General features: G+C 44.1%; 1 protein-coding gene and 1 long non-coding RNA gene across 9 annotated transcripts in view; one reads left to right on the top strand and one right to left on the bottom strand.

Moving 5' to 3' along the window:
* The window catches only part of LOC307203588 (uncharacterized protein), a 151,077-nt gene that overhangs the window by 90,180 nt on the left and 34,319 nt on the right, over positions 1–26,578 (bottom strand). For 6 of the 8 annotated variants that reach the window (XR_013833309.1, XM_079954466.1, XM_079954463.1 and 3 more), the window contains 12 exons: positions 20,332–20,524; positions 16,471–16,607; positions 15,334–15,558; positions 13,292–13,433; positions 12,219–12,342; positions 9,917–10,108; positions 8,624–8,761; positions 8,229–8,411; positions 7,600–7,794; positions 6,076–6,224; positions 4,184–4,352; positions 991–1,125 (listed from right to left, as the gene is read on the bottom strand). Coding sequence is in view for 7 of the 8 variants with exons in the window: in XM_079954466.1 (XP_079810592.1) it covers positions 991–1,125; positions 4,184–4,352; positions 6,076–6,224; positions 7,600–7,794; positions 8,229–8,411; positions 8,624–8,761; positions 9,917–10,108; positions 12,219–12,342; positions 13,292–13,433; positions 15,334–15,558; positions 16,471–16,607; positions 20,332–20,524 (1,982 nt within the window). In the remaining variant the exon portion in view is untranslated. The remainder of the gene's footprint in view (positions 1–990; positions 1,126–4,183; positions 4,353–6,075; positions 6,225–7,599; positions 7,795–8,228; positions 8,412–8,623; positions 8,762–9,916; positions 10,109–12,218; positions 12,343–13,291; positions 13,434–15,333; positions 15,559–16,470; positions 16,608–20,331; positions 20,525–26,578) is intronic. The other 2 variants (XM_079954464.1, XM_079954469.1) reach the window with 2 other exon arrangements.
* LOC307203675 lies at positions 16,854–18,564 on the top strand. The gene is made up of 2 exons (XR_013833324.1): positions 16,854–16,887; positions 17,903–18,564. It is a non-coding gene; the product is annotated as an uncharacterized lncRNA (long non-coding RNA).

The following is a 26,578-nucleotide window of genomic DNA, read 5'->3' as shown; positions in this document are numbered from 1 at the left end:
CATACGAGTCCTAAAAGCTCCTATTTTTGAACATGCCAACTTTAAAACTAATCCACTGATAATGGCCAGGATTTAAAAGAAGTAAATGTGCACAGAAAAGCCTGAGTAGCTGGTTTTGTTTTGTTAGTTTTTTGCTGCAGGTGAAGAGATAAGCAGCTCCCCAATTTCAAAAGTAGCTTGTCTCTTCAGCAGTAGGAACTGCTGAGGTATAAACAGGGAGCAAAACCCTGGCTATGCATGCAGTCATCTTCTTTCCCTGCAACCCTTTTGGAGCTTGCTCTGGTGATAAATTTTCATCTGTGCATTTAGATTCAGGACTGAACTTTGGATTTTGAATATTCATTATCCATTGTAGCTCTGGAATCAGTGATGAAATTTGTTCGTTTTAATTTTATTTATTTATTTTATAAAATGTATGCAGTGGCGTAGCGTGGGTTGTCAGTACCCGGGGCAAGGCAAGTAATTTGCGCCCCCTAACCTGTGGATTTGCGCCCCCTACCCCTACCCCTACCCCTAACCCCCAGATGTTGCGCCCGGTGAGGCCAGCCCCCCCTGCACCCCCCACGCTACGCCACTGAATGTATGTACTGCTTGGCTGTAAACAACAACAACGCACCTCAGTGCGGTTTACAGAAGAAATAAAGCAATAAGTAAAAATAATTAAAAACAGCTATTTAAAGCATTCAAAAAAGAATTAAAATTAAAACAGTAAGCTAAAAACCAGATTCTACCTGCCTGGAGAGGCTTTCCTAAACCAAAATGTTTTTAGCCAAACTGAAAAGAGTAAAGTCAGGGTATCTGCTTGATGTCAATAGTTAGGGAGTTCCGAAGTGCGAGGTCACACTAAAAGATCAATTTCTGACAAATGTGGAATGAGTTTTATGTGGCACCTATAGCAGTGCCAGTATCACATTTAGATAATAGAATGTGTTTTCTGGATTCCCCATGGCTTTTCTAAACTGAGAAATCTGTCACAACTCTAGAACTTACCGTTGGGCAAGGAACAGGCAGCGTACTCCGAGCTGGGCAGTAATATCCTTTGGGACAAGTCAAGGGCTTCACCAGGCCAGTGTGATTGCAAAACATCCCCGCAGGACATTCCCTGCAAGAAGACTGGGCTAGACTCTAGACAGAGGAGAGATGGAGGGAAAAAATCTGTCAGGCTTCAGATGAAAACAGGGAAGGAAAAATCTATCTGTTTCGAACCCTCCCTGTTTCTCGCTGTTTCCAATCTTAGTATCAGTTTGCTCCATTTCCACACCAGTGTGTGATTTTTATCTTTTAAGAAACTCTGCATAGACTCATAGAATTGTAGAGTTAAAATGGATCCCAAGCATCATCCAGTCCAGCCTGCTGCAATGCATGAATATTTACATGCATTTTCATGCACATTGCTTCTAATGCACATATATTTTACGTGATTTTGCCCAACATATACATTTTTATCAAGCAACATAATGCCTTGTTGTACATTATTTTCAGAAACACGTTCACTTCTGCGTGCTCCTTTCTCTGATGTTTGCATTGTTTCACACAGTTGTGTGTTGTTGTTGTTACTTTGCCAGAGAACTGTATTGCAAAATTCAGAGAAGTGCAAATTTTTGCTGGAAAGCTTCCTTCCAGTTTCTGTACTTCTTCGGGAAGCGCAAGTTAAGAAGGTTCTGAATGAATCTGTCCCCCATCCCTGTAGATGAAATGGGAGCAGGAAAACCTAACATGTGCCCCTGCTACTCTGTTCCAAGGCTCAGCGATTCTCTAGTGGGGTGGAAGAGATTAAACTCCTCTTTTGTGTTTCTCTCGTGTGGATTGATTTGGCTCACAGCCAACTAACCCATCAGCAGCTACTGCAGATTTACTAGGAAAATCAGGGAGACATTAAAGAGCGTGAAGTGGCTAAGAATGAACAGATTACACACGAGGGGAAAAATAGGGGTGTTGTCAAGCAATTACAGTTTTTAAAAAAAACAGATTAATCACCTGCCTTTTAAGCAATTAATCACTCAATTAATTGATGATAAATACATTAGAACATCCTATTATAGGTGCCTTTTTGAGACACTGAAGCATGGGCAGATTTACAACTTCATAATCAAAATATACCACTCTCTGTTAGAGCTTGTAAACTAGGTTGGAAAGTAGTGGACCACCTACTGGATAAGACCCACGGGCCTGCAGTTCACCAACCCGGCATTAGGCCAATCTTACTATGCTGCTTTTCATTTCCTTATTCAAGCAACACAGTGGAATTGCCTTAGAAACAAGCATGCCCTAAGTCTGCAGTACTGCTGATTAAAATTTTCCTCCAACTATTAATCAAAGCAGCAGCAAAGACAAATCTAGAGTTTTTCGGATCCTGGCTATTCATCTGTTTTGTTTGACACAGCAGTGATTCAGCCCTATCTGACTGATGCTAGGGGTTAAGGAGAATGGGGATGGGGTGTCATTTAAATTCTACTCAGTATTGATCCAAAGTAGATTCCAATGTATAGTTAGCAGAGTGACAGCTTAAACACGTTGCAGGATCCCCCCAAAATAGGCCAGAGGCAATTATATTTCATCCAGCAGAGCTTTACAGCTACTGAAGGCAAATGAGCATAATGGTCACAAATCCAATACATTCAGGATTGGCACTGTCCATAAGAAATCCAGTTGCAGCAGACTTATACTTAAACTAACAATAACTTCTAAGAAGTCTAAAACCTTAACACTAAGCATACAGAACACCACACCAGACGGAAAAGAGATAGAAAGAGAAAGTGAGTGAAACCCAGGCTCCTTCTGACCTATTATTATTTCATTTTATATTATTGCCAGCTGATAAAGAATAACCCACAGGTGGCGCTGTGGGTTAAAGCCTCAGCGCCTAGGGCTTGCCGATCGAAAGGTCGGCGGTTCGAATCCCTGCGGCGGGGTGCGCTCCCGCTGCTCGGTCCCAGCGCCTGCCAACCTAGCAGTTCGAAAGCACCTCCGGGTGCAAGTAGATAAATAGGGACCGCTTACCAGCGGGAAGGTAAACGGCGTTTCCGTGTGCGGCTCTGGCTCTGGCTCTGGCCAGAGCAGCGATGTCACGCTGGCCACGTGACCCGGAAGTGTCTCCGGACAGCGCTGGCCCCTGGCCTCTTAAGTGAGATGGGCGCACAACCCCAGAGTCTGTTAAGACTGGCCCGTACGGGCAGGGGTACCTTTACCTTTACCTTTTAAAGAATTATCACTGAAACAGTTCATTATCCTGGAAGAACTGTTCTGTCTGCTGCTGTGCTCAGAGCACCCTTTTGTGATGTTCAGAGCACCCATCACCTCATGTTTGTAGGATATTGACTATGGAAAGGCATTCTGCCTTCATTTCAGTGATCTTTGACATTAACTCCTACCACTCCTACCATTCCTGTTCATGGAACATTTATTTAATTCTTATTAATTTGTGACTCCATGCACATATTATATGTCTTCTGTTTATGAATTTTGAAACAGTATAGTGTTATAAAAATATTGTCAGTATATTATTAACCGAAGTCTTGCTTGTTGTTGTTCAGACTTTTCTGTTTTGCAACACGGGATTTTCTTTGCTGTCTATTATTATAGTTAGCATGACCTTGACTGAAAGAGATAAGAGAACCAGTTTAAACCAGCTATACTCAGCTTCTCTGAAGGAATAACCCAAACATCATGAACCTTCTACTTGCTTCTTTCACACAGAGAAGCTTCCAGAACCCTCTTGAACTAAGTAAAATAGGAAACATCTTTACACATCAGAGCAATACTTTCTGTACTAAGAAATGCAAGATGACAGTGGGAAGGATATCTAGTCCACCTGCCTTCTGTGCCAAAGGGCAGAGTCATGTCCATTTTTCTGCCCTCAGTTGTCTCTGGCCCTACCCACCACTTGCATGTAACCCATGGAAAGTTGCACCAAAAGGCATGTGAAAATTCCCTCACCCTATTTTATAAAGTGACCAGCTGGAATTTTGTATTGAGGAATATGGATGGTGCGTGACTGTGTGTATTACTGGTTGAACAGTACAATGTTATTCTAATAATTTCTTATCTGAGTATTAATATATTGCATGGCATTTCAGTTTTGCGCATCACTTGGGGGTTCTCTTGAATATAAAGCGATCAAGACACTTCCTAAACACATTCATCCAAAAACAGCTGTAGTATCTATAGGTCAGGTTCTGCTTACCGGCTGAAAACTCCCAGGAGCGCAGGGCTCTGGCTGGATAGCCCCTTCCAGGGTGTAGTGACCTTCCTTAGCCATCATCTGGGTGGCTGTTTTAGCAGCACCAGGGCAGAAGTAGCCGGGTTTGCAAGGCCCTGTTGGAGCTTGAGGGTTTGTCCCATCACAGTAAAGCCTAGTATTAGAGGAGAAAATGTAGTCTACATTGGAACTCTCTCATTCACCGAGCACTGAGATAATCTGCTGAGATCCTTCCCTGGGTGCTCTCAAGATCTGGCATGGGTTGGTGATGAGGTAGGGATCCCTTTGGTGGTGCCATCCTGTGTATAGATCTCCCACCCCAGGGAAATTCACCTGGAATTTTTTTTGTTATCCTTTTGGCACCAGGTGAAGGATTTTTCTTTTTATTCTCACAGGCCTTTAAAAGTGCTTTATGGTCCTGAGCTTGAACTGGTTTCAGCTGCTGCTCTTAATTGCCAGTTTTTATAGAGGTGGTTACTTTATTCCATTTTATTCCATTGATTTTTATTGTTTTTAGACTCTTTGTAAACTGCCCTGGGAACCATGTGGGCTGAAGTGTCGTCTAGGAATCCCCCATAGTGAGCAAGCAAGTAAATCCATAGATATGGCAAATCCGCACGCCCAAAATTGTGCTTATCTTAGAAATTGATTAACTGGAATTCCGTATTATCAGCCTTTGGGACCATGGATTTCCATGGTAAAGATTGATGAACAGACACAATTCAAATGCCTTTTTAAAACGATCCAGCACACTTATGGAGGATGCATAGTCAACAGCAAGTTCACATTCACACCATACATTTAAAACACTATGATGTCACTTTAAACAGTCATGGCTTCTCCCATAGAACTCTGGGAGCTGAAGTTTGTTGAGGGTGCTGTGAGTTGTTAGGAGACCCCTGTTCCCTTCCACTTAATGGAGGCAATGTAACTTGAGTATTGGGGAACTAGGACACACCCAAAAGGAATGTATATCACTTAAAAGGCCTGCTTTGTGAACTTTCCAGGGCCTTCTGGCCATAGCTGTCAACGTTTTCCCTTTTTTAAGGGAAATTCCCTTATTCTGAATAGGATTCCTTGCAAGAAAAGGGAAAAGTAGACAGCTATGCTTCTGTCTGGTGGTTGTTTGAAGGATGCCCCCCTCCGATCCTAGAGCCTTCCTGATGAACGAAGGAATTTTGGATCCAGAATATCCAAGACCATCTCCACCCCCCGAGTGCTCCATTTTGGGGCCTAACATGGATTGCCAATGGTAATATGCCCAGCAATTGATCTATGCCTGTAGAACTTCTTGCGGGCATAGCTGGAAGCTCCATGGTGGATGAAGTTCTCCTGATGATGCTCTCCTCCTCCATCATTGTTCTTGCTATTTCCATTGCTCTTTATTAGATTTCCTACCTGCCAATCACCATGAGGTCCCAGGAGGAGTTACAACAAAGTTTAAAAAGTGGGGTTTGGGGGTAAAAAGAAAATGAGGTGTTCATTCTCATATATTGATACCATGGACAGGGAAAGCGAAAGAGGCGATGGTACTCTAATCCCAGTGAGTACCATCACAAGAAATGAACCAAGTTTAAAACAAAATGCAGTCAAGATAAATGCAGTCCTAAAATATCTCTCTCAGGTGCCAAATGTCCAGGTAAAGAGGAGAATCTTTAGCATTGGCAGAGATTCACCTGAACTCAGTCCTAATCCCCTCTGGGCCAGTCGATCTGGCAGCTTGATTGTTAAAGTATTTATGCAGTATATATCTACAAGCCATTATGTTCTGCATGTCACCTGGGCTTCAACCTGGCCCAGGGGTCTCTAGCCATTGCAGGTCACAGTCCTATTATTGTGCAGGTAAGCGACATTCACCTATAGGATGAAGAACTCACCCAGGTGGACAATCCAAACACTGATTCAGGTGCTTCAAACCACTTGTGTTGCTGTAGGTTCCTGGAGGGCAGAGAGTGGTGATGGATGATCCAGGTAGGCAGTAGGCCCCAGGCGGGCAGATATTCCCCGTGACTCCATCTGTGGGCTGCTGGATTTGGGGAATGGAAGAAACAAGACTGCTCTTGACTGGATCACCAGAGAAGCTAATGAACAGCCCAAAGGTTCTGTCCTGAGACTTATATTATTATTATCAATTTGTAATGGCATAATGACAGAACAGACTTCAAAGCAGTTCACAAAGTATAAAAAGCACAATGTAAAGCAAACTGCTAAAGCTGAAATTCCTGCTTAATTAAATGTGACCAGCTTGGCTATTCAACCAGATAGCTCTAGTTAATCTTCAGTTATGAAGTATTAATTGGTCCTGCATTCAGGATCCAACAATTGAAAGGTTGCTTTGAGTTCACATGGAGTGGGAAGGCTGGGCGAAGCCCCTTCCCATACTGGAAATCAGGACTAGGGAATCTTGGTTTCTACGAGGGCAGCATTCCTTTGCAGGCAAACCAACCAAGGGCCACATGGCAATAGTTGGTGGAGCCAAAGGCTGTATTTAGTGCTTTTTATATTGTAATTGTATGTTGTGAACTGCCCTGAGACCTATGGGGTCTCAGGTATAGGGTGGTATACAAATTTAATAAATAATAACAACAATACTCCCCACTCAAATGAAAAAAGGAAAGAACTGTATGTTGGTATAAGCACCCCAAATTTTGTCACTACTCCCGTGATTTTCTGAGTTCGTGGAATTGCAAAAGGACTTCTTCTGGAACCTATTAACATGGAAATGATAACTAAGCTCGCACTAGATTTCACTAGGATTTCCAGATTTGCATTTTGTGAAAGCTTAAATACAATGCAGAAATTAACAGTAAGGGAAACATTGAGGAAACTGAATAAATTGTTAAGTGAATGCAGCCACTGACACCCCTCCATTTCCATCTGGGCAAGCCAGAGTCATTGTTGTTGCTGTTGTTGTGGTTGTTATTTTATTTTATACTCTGCCTTTTCCCCTGATGGGATTCAAGGTGGCTGACAGATAAAAATATGAACATCTAAAAACATAGAAACAATAATAATTAAAAAACAATTAAACACTGATAGAATTAAAACTATATACCTATATAAAGGTAAAGGGACCCCTGACCATTAGGTCCTGTCGCGGACGACTCTGATCGGCAAGCCCTAGGCTCTGTGGTTTAACCCACAGCTATATACAACCTATTAAATAGACCTGATCAAGGACCAAGAAAGGCACCAGGATATGTAGAGCAAAGCTGGTGAGGGATGTGTCTTGGGGAGCCAGATGGAGAGGGATGCCCCTAGGCCTAAGGCCTGCTATAAATCTCTGCTATAAATTTATCATTGGCCTAGAACGAGGAATTCCACCAGCATTCTTTGGAAAGGCCAAAGAGGGAGACTTACCTCTGAAAAGACAGAAAGATCCACACAAGAGATTTACTTACTGGTGACACCGCCCTACTCCAGCAGTAGAAACCAGCCTCACACCGACCACTTGGGGTTGTCTGTCCAGGAGCACTGCAGTAAAAACCTGCTCTACATGGGCTGCAGTCTTGCAGGCCTGCCAACCCCTTCCTGTTGCCATAGGTGCCCGCCGGACAAGGCTCAGGCTGGGATTGGCCACTGACACAGAAAGACCCCTAGAAAACAAAGCCACCATCTTATGGCCATTGGTCCCAAGATGCATAGCCTCTGTACTAATGGTGAACTCAATCTCTAAGTCTCAATCTCTTCTGCAGCCAAAAACAAGGGGAGGTACCAGAAGGCTTGAGAAAACCTCATGAGAAGAAGCAGAAGAAGAAGAAGAGGAGGAGGAGGAGGAGGAGGAGGTTAAGAAAAATCCCGTAAGTGTGGAAAAATCTCCAGAATGACTTAATGAGGACGAAGCATGCTCAATGGGGCATGGGATGCTGGCTGACTGTTGGACGAAAAGGGGGAAAACAGAGGAACTGGAGTGGTGATGGGGAATGGAATGGAGTATCTGGGGAGAGGGCATGGCTGGCTAGCTGGAACCCTGTGCAACATTCTGATGCAGGTACCACCCCCCCCATTCCACTCTTCCCCAGCAACTTACCAATGGGCATACTTTGGGTTGGGTCACAGCAACAGAGTCACAGTAGAATCCAGCTGGGCACGGTTTGCATACATCTCCTCCCCCCACAGTGGAATTATCCCAGTAGGAGCCTGGCAGGCATGGGAAAGAGAAGGGGAACCCAGTTCCTAGAGGACAGGTGTATCCAGGGGGACAAGTCCCAGTCTAAGAAAGGAAACGCATACGGAGAGTCACACACAAGTGGGCTGTTAATTGGGTGAAGTTCTCATGGTAAGGATGAGAGAATCCAGCCTGACAACACAATTAGTGAGGCAATTATACAATCAGGAAATAGAAGGGAGGGGCGTGTTGCATAAGAATTCAAGGAGAACTGGGAGGGTGCATGCTTAAGTAGAAGACAGGGCATGAGTACTCACGGGCTGGGATATTCCTTGGGATTCTCGCCCTCCCCTGTAGCAGTACTTGCCCTTGGGGCACAGCAAGCACTGGTCAGCTCTGCCCAGTCCCCTCTGGCCACTGTAAGTCCCATTAGGGCACGGCCTGGCAGGTGGGTGCTGGAGGCAACAAGAGGAATGAAGCTGATTCTTGAAGAAAACAACAGCAATAACACATTTAATACAGTACTTTAGAGTGTTCAGGCTCAATAAGCTCAATTCTAATTGTGCAGCTTCCTCTTCCACGACAGCTGTCCTATTAACATAGCAAAGGTAAGAAAAGTGTGTAATTGTGAGAGGTGCCTGGGCTGAATAATGTAGCAAATCAGGGTTATTTGGAGGTCTTTTCTCCTCCCAAGTTGACACATGAGGTCAATCATCCCCACAGGGATCAGTGTCCCTGTGAAGCCATAGAGTGCCTTGTTGCTGTTTTTCTGTATCTTCTTCTTCTTCTTTTTGTACAGAATAGCTGTGCATTTTTATATCACTCTTTATTTCTCCATGGGCTGTGCAAGAAATGAGGCTGTCCAAAACATTGCCTGGTTGTTTGTTTAGCACAGCAGTGGAGGATTGTTATATAGATATATAGATATATAGATGATATATAGTTAAAGGTTGAATTTAACTGTTGTTGTTGTTTTAAAAAAACCTACATTGTTCTGCTTTAACAAAAAGGACCCCACAGCTCTTCAGAGTCCTACAGGCAGTGTTCTAGACAGTGTTCTGTTGTACAATTTATATCGGAGGCCTATGGCTTATTGAAGATCTCAGACAGGGCTTAAAAATCCTATTGCAATGCATCAGAAATTAGGGTCAGTGTGAAACTGCATATAGGTATATATCTCCAAGATATCATAGAGGAAAGCAAATTTATTTTTATTTCCATCTATTTGTCTACAATCTGATAATCTTAATCCACTCTGGACGGGCTCCCATGTCTGTAAATTTCATCCACTTTGGCCAAAAAGTGAAACAGTTATAGTAATTTCTTGATTTCTCTATCATAGTGAACCGGGAGACACAGAGCACCTCAAGAGCCAAACTATACATTGAATGGGAGATTGCACAGAGTGACTCAGAAAGAAACCGGAATTTTTAAAAAGTGGAAACCTTCATGGGTGCCCTAACACATGTAGGTATCAGGTTGGCAACTCCTGCTCTAGACCCGTAGGCATTAAGCTCTCTGTAGCAATTTCATTCCATGGGATCCCTGCATAGAGGATCATAGGAAAAGGGGACAACAGTAAGTAAAGATGATCAAAACGAAGTACTTACAACATCACCCCGTGGGCAATAGTAACCTCTTGGGCAGGCATGGCCACTAGCATTTGGAGCAGCTGTCAATCCTTCAGGGCAAAGCAGACCTGCTGGGCAGACCATCGTAAGGAGCATAACCTCCCTGCTGGTGTTGATGTGTGCACAGTAATGCCCAATGAGGCAGGGTGAGCAAGAGGTGGATCCAGCGTCCTGTACAACAGGAGGAGGGGATTATCATTGTAGCATCATTTTAAGCTCAGAGCTGGACTAATGTTGACCTACCTTTCAGAGTTGTTGGAAGGATTCCCTAGGGTATGTACAATGAATCCAAAGGAGAGGCAAAGGTACTTTGACAATAGGATAGTCTGTTGAAATGTGACCCAGTTCACTCACCAAGGATGGCATCAGATAGGGCCAGGGCCAGCAATCAAATTCACATTCTGTGGTGTTAGACCCAGAAGTGCTATAAGGGCAGGAATTTAGGGTTGATGTCAAGGCCCTACTAAGCAGAATGAGCAGGAGGCTCAAGGATGAGAACCCACTTCATCAGATGTGTTCAGTGAAGCAGACTTTGGTCCACAAAAACTTATGCCACAATAAATGCGTGGCTCTTTAAGGTGCCACAAAACTCTTCATTGTTTTGGCTATGACAGACCAGCAAGGCTGCTCCCTGCAGTGAGAAACAAGGCCTTTCCTTTGGGCAGCCTTTCGGAATTGGTGGGGAATCGTGTCCCTCACCCAACCTTGCTGAGTGCTTTTGCACTCAGGTCAGGCTTGTGGGCTTTCCATAGTCATCTAGCCGACCACTGTAAGATCTGAATGCTGCCCTAGATGGGCCTTTGACCTGATTCAGCAGAGCTCTTCAGATATTCCGATATGGAATGCGGTGCAAATGACAACTGGTACCATTGCCCTAAGTTCAGTCTCCTAGCAGCTCCTGCAAAACGAAGCAGGGAGAAGTTGCAAATGAGCAGATCAACATTTCTTCCTGAATCTCCCTTGCCTGGATTTCAAGGCCGTTATTTCTGCTTCCTCTATAGCCTCTGCGGTATGCTCTCTTAAGTCTGCCTCCAATCGCTTGTCGACCTGCCTCTCTATTTTAAAGCAGGTCTAGCCTTTTTTCCCCCCTAGAAATAATCCCTGTGAGTCTTACTTACTCAACTTACAGCCCAGGTAAAAAGACAAAACAGGTGAGACAATCTATGCCTGTCTATCACAGGGCTCTAACTCATCATTCATTCCATATCTCTGATCGCAAAAATGGTTCTTCTAAAATGATAAATTGCCCACATTCTGAAGCTGCAGAAAAGTAGCCTGGATGGGAACAATACATGCATATAACAGAGAGCGAAAGTGTTTTGTTTTTGTTCTCCATCAGTATGGAAATGTTTCTAATCACAATTTAGCCACAGAGTTTGCCATTTGCTTGTTAGAAGACCCATGCTGCTCATCTCCAATTTTGTGGCTTTAACGTTCCTTTTCTTTTCTTTTCTTTCCTCTTTTTTTAAAATCTTTGATGGCAAAATGAACATTCAATTGAATTGTAATTTCTACCCTCCCCAGGAGCCAACCAGGAATAGTAAAATATGCTTCCTTCTTTTCTGGAGTTTTAACCTTCCTGACAACGAGGAGGAGAAAATAGTCCAAATGACACATTTCTTCAAAATGGCAAGTGGCCAGCTGGGTGACCAGACCCTATTAAAAATTACAGCAATTTCTATGTCTACTGTAATGTATCTTTAAAAAAACACCCCAACCCTCCTATGATTTGCATTAATGATTATGGATGGGTTACTAGAACACTGTAGAGCTAGTTCTATGCTGTGGGTGGGGCTGCTTGCTAAAACACAGCCTTCAAGACCATTGCCTCTCCAGCTGCAAAAATGGACCCAGAGATGGTCGCTTTTCATCTGTTACCATGAAACAATCTAAACAAAGGCCACCTGGTATAGCCTGGCTGCAGTTAGTCAACTGTAAAAATTGGTCATAATTTTAATGCAAATTTATCCTAATATTATTGTATGCAATTTTATTTAATATACGTACTTTTGCAAAGCAATTTCCCTTAATATAATTCATTTGTATATCTTATTTTTACCAGTACATGCATTTTAATGCAAACTTTTACCCTAGCATATGCATTTTTCTACCCGTTACTCAGCAGGAGAAAATGCATTGCAAAATTCAAAGAATTTCAACTCTTAAAGGATGGTTGTGTTTCAGTTTGCCTACTGTTTTTAGGTAGGTTTGAACTGAACCAAATTTCTCCTCCACCCCTATAAAGTCATTCCCATTGCCTAAGAAATCTGGTGGTACTTACTGAAAATTGGCCAGCTCCACATGCATATGGAGTTATGGTGCCCAATTCAGGGCAGTGATACCCTCCAGGGCAGGGTATGCAGTCACTAGTTGATTTTGCTCCTTGTTCTGAATGGTAAGTCCCCCTACATAAGGAAGAAGGAGAAGACAGAAGACAGTTACCATTAAGATTAGCCGGGGAAGGGGAGATTCATCAGTGCTGCCATCTGGTGGCAAAAAGGGACCCTCTGCTTTGTGGTGTGGGCTTCCTGCTCTCCCTTTCCACTGCCCTCAAGTGGGGTTGCCTCATTTCCTTTATTAGCACCACAATGAGATCTGCAATTATTGTCCTTTTAAAAATGGTCCAGAGTTCACAGGAGGGCATGGGGCACAGAAATGCTTCTGGGTTTAATAGGTTTGCAATATAAAGTGAGGGATGTGGGTGACGCTATGGGTTAAACCACAAAGCCTAGGACTTGCCGATCAGAAGGTTGGTGGTTCAAATCCCCGCGACGGGGTGAGCTCCCGTTGCTTGGTCCCAGCTCCTGCCAACCTAGCAGTTTGAATGCACGTCAAAGTAGATAAATAGGTACTGCTCCGGCGGGAAGGTAAACGGCATTTCCGTGTGCCGCTCTGCTTTGCCAGAAGCGGCTTAGTCATGCTGGCCACATGACTCGGAAGCTGTACGCCGGCTCCCTTGGCCAATAAAGTGAGATGAGTGCCACAACCCCAGAGTCAGTCACGACTGGACCTAATGGTCAGGGGTCCCCTTACCCTTTACCTAATATAAAGTGACTGTCTAAAACTAGGTGTCTTTTATTTTTTTATTTTTTAAAAGACAAAGATGGAAAGTTTTTGCACTAGGAAGCTCCTATGTCATTGACTCATTATTGTAGCTTACCTAGCATTATAATTAATCTATTGTGCTTCATGTTACAATATCAAAGTATTGCCCAGTATGGGTCGTATCCAATGGTAGTCATGTTCAGAGTAGACCCACTGAAACTATTGAACACAACTAACTTGGATCTTTTAATTCCAATGGGTCTACTCTGAGTAACAAGTAATTGGCTTCGTTCTTCTTCCTTTACTTACGGTGGGCAGAGCACTGGTTTGGCAGTTCCTTCTGGGCAGTAAGCTCCTCTGGGGCAAGCGACACAGTCATCCATTTTACCATTCCCAAGCCTGGTGCTGAAGGTCCCTTCTGGGCAAGGGAACTGAGTGCTTGTCTGAGTACCTTTTCCCAAAGAGAAAGAGGGAACAGGGCAAAGCAAATGCAAAAGAAAGCTATCTTGAATGAAGTAAACTAAAAAGTTAGTTCATTGGCAGAAACAGTTTATTGTCATCAGTGATATTTCTATCCTGCTTTTCTGCCAGGGAACTCAATGGGGTTCCTGGTGACCTCTCATCTAGGCACTGATCAGACACAGGCCTACTTTGCAAGGTTGTTGCATCATGTGTTCTCAGACCGTGCTCATGAATCAAGCTTTGTTTGATAAGATAGTCAGTCCAAGTGGGACCTGCAACAAAATGTTATAGTATAGGCTGCTCCTGTTCAGGGTTCCAGTCAACCAGACCTTTCCCTTTCTCAGGATACTGTATCCCACCACCCTATTTTCCTTCCCAAGAGACACAGAGACACTGTGGTCCCTGAGAATGTTGAATCCTCATTGGGCTGTTTTGATTCCCCACCGCCCCACCCCCCAAACACCCTCCAATGGTCTTTTTCCTCCCAAAGTGCTTTGAAGCATTTCAGACTGTGCCATTCCTTCAACCCTTGTGTACAGAAGGTGCCATTTTGACAACACAAATCATCAGAACTTGGAGACTTGCTAAATTTGCTATTAGCTGGTGGGGTAACTGAGAGATACATCCTCAAAGGTACCAAAGCAGGAAACCCCAGGCTCAAATCTCCTAATTGATCAGCCTTGGGGAGGGGAACAGTGAAAGCCCCCATCCCAGCTGAGATCCTAGGGGAGCAGCTGACCCTTAGACAAGGCAACTCTGGGATAGACACATCAAAAGTCTGTTCACAGCTAGGCATATTCTCACACCGGGAGAGGAAAGGGCTACTGATGACTACAAGTCACGATGGCTATGCTTTGCCTGCATGGTCAGAAGCAGTAATGCTTCTTTATATGAGTTGCTTGAAACTGCAGGGTGGGTGGGTGTGCGCGTGTGCGCACGCACACACATGCTCTTGTGCTTGGGTCTTGCTTGTGGGTTTCCCATAGGAATCTGGTTGGCCACTGTGAGAACAGGATACTGGTTGGCCCCATCCAGCAGGGCTGTTCTTACATTCTTATCAAGAGCATTCCTAAATTTGAGGCTGCCCAAAACTGCAGCATGCCATATTGGCCATGTGTCTTACTCTTTTCCAGTTATGGCTGTTCTTGAGAGCCAAGACATTCAGCTAGGCACAACATAGGTCTGGCAAAGCAAGGCAGCTCTTGCGTGTCCTTATGGGTGAGTTAACTAAAGCATTGGCAGCAAGCTAGAACAGTGGAAGGCATTTGGAATTCCAAAGACTCATGTCATATACCCAGTTTTAATATCCATGTGTATCTGAAATTCTGGGTGGGTGAAAAGATAGGCTCAACCCTCTTGAGTGTGTGTCTTGATGCTTGCTTCTCTTGGACCCATGCCCTCTTATTTATTTTTTTCAAAAAAAATATATTCATTTTATAACACAACTAAATAACACAAACAGGAAAACAAACAATAGAAACAGATTCTTGCCTTATCCTTATTTTTTCTAAACATTATTAGGTGGGCTTCCCCAAGTCCCCCCTATCTGATTTTCATTTTACCTCATCTTTAGCAGTTTACATATATCATAATTTCTAATCAGTTTTTTTTTTTATCACACTTACTTTAACCACAAAAATCTTCACAATTTATCACTTGCAAATAATACTATTTTAAAATGCACTATCTTCTACTTCTAACCCTACAGCCTAAATCCACTTCCAAAGCTATTCTAAGAGGACCCTCTTAGGGGCCCTGATCCTACCAAGCCCCGCAGTGGTCCTAATTTACTGGAAAACACACATTTTCCACAAAAAAGGCACTGGGAAAACATCAGTCATGACCAAGGGTATGAAAAACAGATAGCAACCTGGTCAATTTCTCCTTACCTTCTGGGCAGAAGTGACCAGCACTGCAGCTTCCAGAGGGTCCATGAGCCCCTGCCATGCAGAACCATCCTGCTGGGCATGGAACACACTCGTCTTTGGCAGCTAATCCAGTCTTGTTGCTCCATGTGCCAGGGGCACATTTGTACTGGGTTGGGTGCTTGGTTCCTGGTGGACAATAGTGACCAGCTGGGCAGGGGACAGGGGGCTTCTGCTTCCCTCCTGTGCCTGCAGAAAGACAGGTGGGCCATCAGCAGTGAAGCCCAGCCCAACACATGTAATCAAGGTCAGCTGCCCTGGTCAGAACTGCAGCTAAAGCCTGAGTGGGGAGCTGATATGGGAGAAAGGAATAGCTAGCTCTTGAAACAAGTCAGGGATGGGAAGCATCTTCAGCCTGAGGGCTGCATTCCCTTCTTGGAACCATTCTCAGGGCCACACACCAGTGGTGGTGGTGGTGGTGGGGCAATGAATGTAGAAGGATCAATGAATATAAATCTTGCCTTTCTAAAGTAGCCTAGTTCCTAGGCACACTCCCCTCTCTATCCTCCATCCAGGATAGCCCCATTGGTTGCAGCATGGAGCTGATAACACCAAGGTTGCAGGTTTGATCCCTGTATGGGACAACTGCATATTCCTGCATTGCAGGAAGTTGGACTAGATGATGCTCAGGGTTGCTTCACAGGATTCTATGAAAGCAAGTGGCATTATCAGCATTGAAGGAGGCATTTTAGCCAGGAAAAACACTCAGGGAGGATAGCACACAGACCAAGGAGAGAGGGGATGGCTGGGGAGGCAGTGTGGCTAGGGAGAGCCCCAAGGACCAGGTAAAGGCTTACAGGGACCATATTTGACTCCAGGTCATGAGATTCTTCACCCCTGAAACCAGACCCAAGAGCAATAATCATCTTTGCAGTTCCCCCAAACGGAGCTGCTACCCACAATTCTTTGGTAGAGAATAAGGAAGTCATGACAGCTGCAAATAGAAGTGTACAGAATATCTGGCAAGTAGGCAGTAAAAAGAGCCGACCTCATCTCTTCCTCAAGTCACTAGTCCCTGGCAACGTTATGTCCCACTAGCTAAGAGCCGCTTCTCAAATGGCAGGTCTGATGCTCAGCTTATCCAAGTACAGAATGGCATACCTCTCGTGCAGACAAATCGCTCTGGACAGGTTTCACACTGGGATTTATCAAAGAGGTCAGAGCGGTTGCTGAATGTTCCTGGCGGACAAGCGTTGCTGGGAGCATGAGGGCTAGAGGAACCAACCGGGCAGATGTATCTGACAACATAAAATATACTCAAGTCATAATCGGATAGAAAGAAGAGAGAGGACTCAAAGCTCCCAGACTACTGTGCTTTGCCACTAGGAAACAGCTTCTCAACTGCCATGGCCTCTGCTCTTGTTGTGTGGAATAATGGGGTTGCCGTAGTCACCACTGTGTGACATCACTAGTGAGGAGTGACACACCTCCCATTCCCTGCCTGTCCTTACCTGTTTGTGACCAAATAAATATATTTATTGCATCACTGTAGCACTCACCACTGAAGTCCTCTGAACAGTATACAATTATTATTATTATTAACCACAATCCAACCTTGTAAAAATGGGCTTTTTTCAGCTAGAACACACCAGAACTCAGTTCTGGCACCTCTCAGGTGGGCATCATCGCCATTATAAAAGAACAAGGGAGGTGTTCATGGTATGCTCTGGCACCTCTTTTTCTAGAAAAACAGCACTGCGTATGACCAATGGTCAGAGGCAATGCTTTTTTTCTCATAAAAAATGTTTAGGGGTACTCTCATTTTGACTCAAGAAAATTACCATTTTATAGTTCAAATTGGGAAAAATAAATACAGTAAATGGACAAAAGTACAAAGATTCACAAAATGTTTAGGGGTATGCATACCCCTGTGTGCAGGGACGTAGGTGGCGCTGTGGGTTAAAGCCTCAGCGCCTAGGACTTGCCGATCGAAAGGTTGGCGGTTCGAATCCCTGCGGCGGGGTGCGCTCCCGCTGCTCGGTCCCAGCGCCTGCCAACCTAGCAGTTCGAAAGCACCTCCGGGTGCAAGTAGATAAATAGGGACCGCTTACCAGCGGGAAGGTAAACGGCGTTTCCATGTGCGACTCTGGCTCGCCAGAGCAGCGATGTCATGCTGGCCACGTGACCCGGAAGTGTCTCCGGACAGCGCTGGCCCCTGGCCTCTTAAGTGAGATGGGCGCACAACCCCAGAGTCTGTCAAGACTGGCCCGTACGGGCAGGGGTACCTTTACCTTTTATACCCCTGTGTACCCCCAGAAAAAAGCCCTGGACAAAGGTAATGGGGAGAGGTGTCTGAAACATCTGGAGGGCTTTAGATTTAGAAAGGCTGACCTGGGACAATTTCTCTAAGCAGGGATGGACAATGTTATAGCCTGGTCAATGGTCAGGTATGGTGGATGTTGGAGTGCACCTAGCAGTACTTGCTGGGGTAAATTCAAGGACACTTATTCCTCTGTACATAAGCTGCAAATATGAGACTGCTGATATGAATAAAGGCCATAAGAAAGTATCCACTTTCCCCTTTTCATTATAGTACTTTCACTAGCATAGAAGCCTATGAGATCCATTGGAAGGAGAGGCACCATAGCATGCCAACTATGCATACCATTTTAAAGGCTCCTGCTTTCAAGCGTATTCATTGCCACAGCAACAATGAATATATATATATACTGGCAATATGACTCTGACTGCTACTGCTATGGATCTGCTTCACTGCCGGAGTGCTCCCAAAGACAGCACCCAGCTGTGAAGATACGGCTTGAACTCAATGGGAAGAAAGATCTGCCATTTGTGAACGGTGAAAATCATGATGATGCTTCTCTTTCAACAAGGAGGAAACTGTTGCAGAGGACCAAATGAATAATGATAGGCCATCCCTGATTATAAACAGTGGCACAGCTCAAGTTCCAGCAAAGGAAGTGACTTCTGTGCCTTCCAAAAGGCTGATCACAAGTCTGAAACTAAGGGTCAGCCCTTGGTTGAGAATCTTCATGTTTTAGCATCAAAGCCAAGGCCATTCCTACAGAGCTCAAATAAAGTTCAAAAACAGTTTCTTGCAGATCCTTTTCACTAGAAGCTGTATGCCACTAAAAAGGAGAGTTACTGTCCATTCAGTGTGCGAGGAAAGCTGATGTTGCATCATTCTTGGGGAGAAAGAGACACATCTGCCTAAAGGCAATAAAAAATCTAAAGCCATCTGTGCTTTTGGGCTTCAATATGTTCGGACTTAAACACGTGAAGCACAGTTTGAGCTTAAAATGTGAATTGGAAGGTGTGTTAAACATTTCTTTTCTTTTTTTCTTTTACTAATATAAGGCAATCAAGATTGCACATCCAGCCATCTGTCATGGCAATGAGATTCCTGCATTGCAGTGGGTTGGAATAGATGACCCTCGGAATTGCTTCCAACTCTATAATTCTATGATTCTATGACTCCAGTGAGCCAGTGTGGTGTAGTGGTTAGGGTGTCGGCCAAGGGCCTGGGAGACCAGGGTTCAAATCCCCGCTGGGGGGCAGCCACTGTCTCTTAGCCTAGCTTATCTCACAGGGTTGTTGTGAGGATAAAATGAGGGAAAAAGCTACACACATCACCTTGAGCTTCTTGAAGGAAAGGTGGGACATCACATCACATCACATCACATCACATCACATCACATCACATCACAACACAACGCAACACAACACAACACAACACAACATAACATAACATAACATAACATAACATAACATGACATAACATGACATAACATGACATAACATATATTGGTCTCAGGGTCTTTGTGCCTGCTGTAGACAATACACTAAGGTATAGTGGTTGGATTAGGACCAGGGAGACCACAATCGTTGGTAACCAACAATTGAGGAGTGGCAGGTGAAGATGATGGACTATGCGGAGCTAGCCAAACTGACTGTAAGGATCTGGAACCAAAGTGACCAGAAATTCCAGAGAGATTGGAGTAAATTGATTGTATACTTAAGGGATCATTGCAAAAAGATGAAGACACTAGCAGGACTGATCTAAACCCTGTAACACATTATAAAAATAGTATCTGACCATGGATAAATGGAAGGATTTGGCATGTACTGAAGGACAGAAACTGACAGTAGAAATGCGTATGCAATTTATTAAGAAATTGGAAACCAGCTGAAGGGAGGGAGGGAAGTCATGAGCTTGGCGGAGCAAATGTTTTAGAATGGTTATTATAATGTTGTAATATTTTATGTTTTTAAATGAAAATTAAAAAAATTATATTATAAAAAGGAGCAGGGAGACCAGGGTTCGAACCCCCACTGTTTAGGTGGTCTTGGGCCAGTTACTATCTTTCAGCCTAACCTACTTCACAGGGTTTGCTGTGGGGATAAAATAGCAGTGGCGGCAAAGCATGTACATCATCTTAAGCTCCTAGAAGGAAAAGTGGAGTGTAAATGTAAACATAATTAAGAATTTTAAAAATAAAGTGTTCCAAGGCTTGGGGACCAGGATAGCTAAAATATTATCTCACCCCTTGCATGCTCAACCAGCTGCTGTGGCACTCTGCAGAAGAGGGTCTCCTGCAGATACCAACTTATGACAAGGTTTGTTCCATACAGTGTAAGAATTGGGTCTTTAGTGTAGTGATACACGCCCTTTGGAATTCCTTCCTGTTAAACATCAGACAGGAGCTGTCTCCAATGTCTTTTTGGTACCTGTTGAAGTTTTTTCCCTTTTCAACAAGCAAATGGGGATATCTTTCTCCTAGTCTGTACTGGATCTGAATTTTTTACATCTGAAATGGTATTGTTATTATTACTATTATTAAAATTTATGTACGGCCCTTCATTCGAAGATCACAGGGTGGTTGACAATTGTTTTGAGGTATGGGAAGTGATTCACAAAGAGAATCAAATATAGAAGCAAACCCTGCTCAAGCGGGCTTCCCTGAAAGTAAGGAATATAAAAGAAGCAAGCACAGCAATACTTACCCAGCCATGCACTCAGAGTCTGGCTCAGCCAAGCCAGCTTGGGTGCACGCTCTCCCTGCAGGGCAAGGCCTGCAGTCTGCAGATTCATCTTGCCCCTGGAGTGGATTGTGGGTCCCCGAAGGGCATGGGCTTGGAAAATTTGCTCCATTTGGGCAGAAATATCCCGCAGGGCACTTCAGGCACTGTTTGACTCCTGGGTGGGGAACAAAAGAAAAAGGCACTGCAATGAAGACAGCACCTACTGTTCTGCTGTCTCCCAAGGAGACCTAGTTTTTGGGAGAATGCTGTGAATCCTGCCAGCAATTCTGAGCCCTGCAGTAAAACGGCTTTCACTTGCAAACGTCTTCAAGCTTGCAAAGCAGTAGGGTGCATTTTCAAGACAGCGTAGAAGATAACTGACTGCTCGGTGGCCTTTAACTACTGGATGGGCACACACAGTGCCTGAATCAAAAGGTTGCGGCTTATGGATGCTGTGAAATGTCCCTAAGTCCTCTCTCCTCTCTCTGTAATTCAAGCAGTTGTTCATGTGTACAATCAGGGGAGTGAAGGGATGGATTCTACACACCCCTTCATGGATCAATTCAAGGTAGTTACTCTAAAGGCAGAACTATATGTGTGCATGTTAGCTGATCAGGCTTAACTAATGCGAGGTATAAACCTGTGATCTTGGGTATCTGGTGAAACAATCACACGATCGAGACATCTAAGTACACACACACACACACACACACACACACACACACACTGAGGTTCCTTTGTGGTACATCCTGTGGGCAATGCTCAGTGCATTCTGTGGTTCTGCATCAGGATGCCGTAAGAGCAGAAGGCAGCAAGTCCAGAACTTCTGGTTTCCCTTTCAAATTAAAAAGTTTTTAGTCTTTGTCCTGCAAAGAAAATAGCCATTAAGGTTTGCGGTAGGGAATGCCTGCTGAAATCTCAAAAGTGCATGCTGTCAAGAGCTCTGGGCAGGGCTTCTCTCTCTCTCTCTCTCTCTCTCTCTCTCTCTCTCTCTCTCTCTCTCTCTCCAATGCCATTGTTTGCTCCTCCCCAAAACAACAAGAAGCCAGATACAATTATGCAAGCTAATTTTGTTTGCTTTGCACAATTTCTATGGATTCAGCTTTCCTTGGCACAGAACTTGGATTATCCAGAGTCAGTATTATGATGTTCACCTAATAATCAGGGATGATGGCAATTGTCATTCAGCAAAGACTAGGCATTTGGTGCTAGTTAGAAACCCCTGTACATTATTATTATTATTATTATTATTATTATTATTATTATTATTTTATTAGGGGAAAATTACAAACTGAACATCCCCCACTCCAACCCGAAGGCATAGCTCAGATATAAACAATAAAAGCAAAGTTCATACAAACCCTGAAGTGGAGACAGACTCATACCTGCTAATATCAATATGAAGGAAAATGCTAGCACAACCATATATTACAGAATACAGCAGGTATCCTTTGTCCTGTCTTTGTTCCTGTGCTGGATAAATGGCCACTGGTTGGCCATGAAAGCCTCTCAGTTTTTTTGCCTTTTAGCTACACAAAGTTTTGCATCAATTTCACAGAAAACTCTACACCCCAAATTACATAATACCATTTTTGTACATTTAAATGCTTTGCTTCTCTCCACTTGCTAGCTATCAATATCCTCACAGCCATTAATAAGTAACCAATTAAATGTTTTATATAATAAGTGCTGGCTTTCTCCATTGAATATACCCAAGAGTGCTATTTCAGGAAGTTGCTGTTTTTTAAACAGATTTTTCCAGTTTTGTTGTTGTTATTATTTCTATAAATATATCATCTCAGAACTAGCAACTTTGGCACAGTCCCACCACATATGCGCGAAGGAACCATGAGCTGCATATCACCTCCAGAAAGCAGGCAAATAGGACTTATCCATTTTAGTTATGCTATATAGAGCCCTTCCTTGTGTTCTTGAACAGTGATGCAGAATCAAGAATTAGGGAACCCACCCCATTCCCACCAGCAGGTGGCATGATTGGACTAGCTGAGCTTTAAATATCATCAGTCTGTGGTTTTCGCCAACCCCCCCCCCCCCCCCCAATATGAAAGTGATAAAAAGCAGTCGGGAATTTTGCTCAAAGCCGATCATATGAGAATGAGAAATATTAAACTCAAAGTAAATATACCAGCCTGTGAACGCTTGTGGGTATCGGCTGGCTGTTGTCTCTTTGTTAATGTAGTTAAAAGCGAGGACACCCGGGGCTGGGACTTCAGAGAGCCAGGTCTGTGCAAAAAGCCAAGCCCACTTTCGTATTCAGAATGGAGAGCAATGAATGGGTTTCACAGACTAGCGATAGACTTGGCGCAAACACTCGGATACCTGCATGAATGACAAACATCCTGAATGGGTGGCGGGGTACTTGGAACTGTGTGACTTAAACAATGGAGCCAGTGCATGATGGGCGCAGACTGGGAGGTTGGCAAGATGAGGGGGAGAGAAAAATAAATGAAGTCTGGCTGGAACTACCCCCCCCTCCTAGCCACACATTCAGTGAATGCATTGCCATAGGGCAAGAGGAATTGCCGCCCCCTCCCATAAGTGTAAAACAACGCACCCACACAAGCAACTTTCCATTGTAAAGACTGGCAGCACTTCTAACAGTAGAACATTGGAAGCTGCCTTATACTAAGGCAGGCTGTCGGTCCAGTTAGTTCAGTATTGTCAACACTGTCTGGCAGAAGCTCTCCAGGGTTTCAGAAGAGGAACATACCCAGCCCTAGCCAAAGGATTGAACCTGGGACATTCTGCAGGCAACACAGATGATCTAGCACTGATCCATGTCTCTTCAGAAAATAAAAGTCTGGCATGGAATAGGCTATGAATCAACTATTGAGGACTTATTTACAGGTCTTTCCCAACCTGGCCTGGGAGGGTGTGGCTCTCACTGACTCCAACTACAAAAGCTGAGGCTGCTGAACAGACTATTGTTGATGACTACTTTTGTTATGTTGTAGTTATGTATTCTTTTCACCTTGCACATGGTTTGAACTGTGGAAAGGCGGCAAACAAATAAAATTGTGTATGTGTGTTATCTACATTTCAGCCACTGTAGTTCTGGAAGAGGAAGTGGAAACCCCTCTCGGCATCCTCCTCAAACTACAGCTGCCAAGATCCTGTGGGGGAAGCCTCCAAGCTAAAAAAGCCAATGCAATTCTGGGCTGCATCAATAGGAGTATAGCATCTAGATCAAGGGAAGTAATAGTGCCACTGTATTCTGCTCTGGTCAGACCTCACCTGGAGTACTGTGTCCAGTTCTGGGCACCACAGTTCAAGAAGGACACTGACAAACTGGAACGTGTCCAGAGGAGGGCAACCAAAATGGTCAAAGGCCTGGAAACGATGCCTTATGAGGAACGGCTAAGGGAGCTGGGCATGTTTAGCCTGGAGAAGAGGAGGTTAAGGGGTGATATGATAGCCATGTTCAAATATATAAAAGGATGTCGCATAGAGGAGGGAGAAAGGTTGTTTTCTGCTGCTGCAGAGAAGCGGACATGGAGCAATGGATCCAAACTACAAGAAAGAAGATTCCACCTAAACATTAGGAAGAACTTCCTGACAGTAAGAGCTGTTCGACAGTGGAATTTGCTGCCAAGGAGTGTGGTGGAGTCTCCTTCTTTGGAGGTCTTTAAGCAGAGGCTTGACAACCATATGTCAGGAGTGCTCTGATGGTGTTTCCTGCTTGGCAGGGGGTTGGACTCGATGGCCCTTGTGGTCTCTTCCAACTCTATGATTCTATGATTCTAAGTGCCTGCAAATGGGTTTCCAGATGTTGATGGACTACCCATCATGCTTGACGGGTGGCCATGGTGGTTTATGTTGATGGGAGCTGGATTTCAAGGAAATCCCAGCCATGCAAACACATCCGAGGTGTGAAGCGGGACTGGTGAGGGGTGTTTGGCCTGGGGAGTGTTCTGAGGGCCAGACAGGGAATCCTGGAGATATGCATTTAAACCCTGCCCCTCAAGTCTGTTCCCTATTCCTGTTGTATCTGGAGGGCGTCAGCAATATCTAGGCAACACGATGACCATGTACATACACAATAGACAATCTTTATAGAATTCCTTCAAACCATAATAAGTACAAAATGAAACTTTTAGTATCAAAATCTTTAAATGAAGCGAGGTACCAGACTTTGTAAGATGAAAGACAAGCTGTGAAGCTTTGTGTATTCAGCAAATATAATGTCCAACACTGAACAGTGATTCCGGATATTGACTACTGTTTTGTAGAATTCTTCGTCGGCGTGGTGGGAGGATATAGAATTGCTTCATAAACCCATCTTATTTTGAATGAATGTATGTAAATGAAAATATCAAATGCTGTGGAACAGTGCTCGTGTAATAATGTAGTCACTGCTCTCAGTTGGAGGGCAGCAGTTTGGGGATGGCTACCCTAGGTGGATTCATGCAATAGGTGCCAATAAACACCTGTTTCAAATCCTGCCAGAGAAACCTGGGAGTCTCGTCAACTGAGATAACAGCTTAGAAAATGGCCTGGGATTGCTCTGCCGATATCTGCCCCAATGACATCATTCTTATCCATTATCATTCATTTCCAAAATGGATAGTTTAAACACTAGAATTCCTGGACATCCAATGAACCTGAATGTTGGGAGATTCTGCAGAGAGAAAAGAAATCCCTGCACACAGCACATAGTTTAACTATGGAATTCACTCCCCTAGGAGGCAGTGACAGCCACCAACTTAAGTGGCTTTAAGATTAGACAATTCATGGAGGAGAGGGCTGTTAGCCATGAAGGCTGTGATCTGCCTCCATGGTCAGATGAAGTGATGCTTCTGAATGCCAGTTGCTGAAAGCCACAGGAGGGAAGAGTGCTCCTGTGTCTGAATTCTGCTTGTGGGTTTTCCACAGGTATCTGGGTGGTGACTGTGAGAACAGGACATGGACTAGATTGGACTCCCTTAGGCCTCATCCAGCAGGCTTTGCTTGTCCAAGAGAAGGCATATGAAGCCCCCTCCTGTCAGCTAGATACAGTAGACCCTCCAGATATGAACTTAATTCATCCCGGGGGTCCCTACTTACCCCCAAAAGTCCATATCTGGAGGTGCCACTTCTGCGCACGCACACAGTGCAATAGAGCACTTCTGTGCATGCACGTGCAGCAAAACCCAGAAGTATACACTTCAAGGTTTGCCGCATTCATAACTCGAAATTACGTTACCCAAAGGCAACGTAACCCGAGGTACCACTGTACCATTATTTTCACTGGAAAAAGAAACGTATCTCATTCCACTCACTAGCATGGTATGGGAAAGAATATATAATCAAAGACAAATGACAATTAACAAAATAAATGAAGTGTGTGCAGTTTGTGATGCACCACCATCGGATTATTTTTTTTAATTGAGTTTGCCCAATTACTCGTTAATTTGCAAAACTCGTTCACATTGAACAAGCTTCCCCGCTCATTATAGCATGACTTCTGAAAACTCCACTGAAAGGATAATATTTGATAATCCAGACGGTAAGTGAAAAAAATAAATAACTTAAAAACAGAAAGAAGGAAAATAAATTTGAGGGGGGGGGAGAGATATCTGCAAGTTGGTTTCAAAATGAAAGAAAATGCAGCAGCCAATCTGATGAGTCTGGCGTTTTTTATGTTTTCAATGCCAGTGAAATAAAAATGGATGGAAGACATGTATATGTTGATGTTGTGGAATCCACAAAAGGACCTGTCCTGGATCACGATGCTACAGGAATCAAGATCAGGGATCAGCCTAATACTGCCTGACTTCAGCAGGCAGTGGCTGTCCGAGGTCTTGGGTAGAGGTCGTTGGCCTCAGGGATTTACCCTGTGACCTTACATAGGCAAAATGAATGGTGTACCACCATGCTACAGCTTGGCCACCCTCCTTTTGCACCCATTCTCCCTTTCTTGTTTTCCTTCCATGCACAAAAAATCCTGCTTCTTCTGCCACTAGCACCTGGTGCAAAAAGTCCTCGGTTCAATCCCCAGCATCTCCAGGCAGAGATGACAGAGAACCACATCTAAAACCCTGGAGTTATTGAAAACAACTCCTGGAATCAGCTGTGGAGAACGTGGGGCCTCTGCCCAAGGAAGGCTTAATTATAAATATTCCTGACTTTTGTGAAACTTGAGGACACTTGTTACCTTGCCAACATATATTAGAAAACGATCAAATTAGTTTCCTCCTATGTAGGCATTCTGTTCAGCTCTGTATATACT

This window comes from Podarcis cretensis (assembly GCF_951804945.1).
Source record: "Podarcis cretensis genome assembly, chromosome: 15".
In the NCBI taxonomy this organism is placed as follows: Eukaryota; Metazoa; Chordata; class Lepidosauria; order Squamata; family Lacertidae; genus Podarcis; species Podarcis cretensis.
The sequence above is the reverse complement of the archived record's forward strand: the minus strand, read 5'-3'. Positions and strand labels throughout refer to the sequence as shown.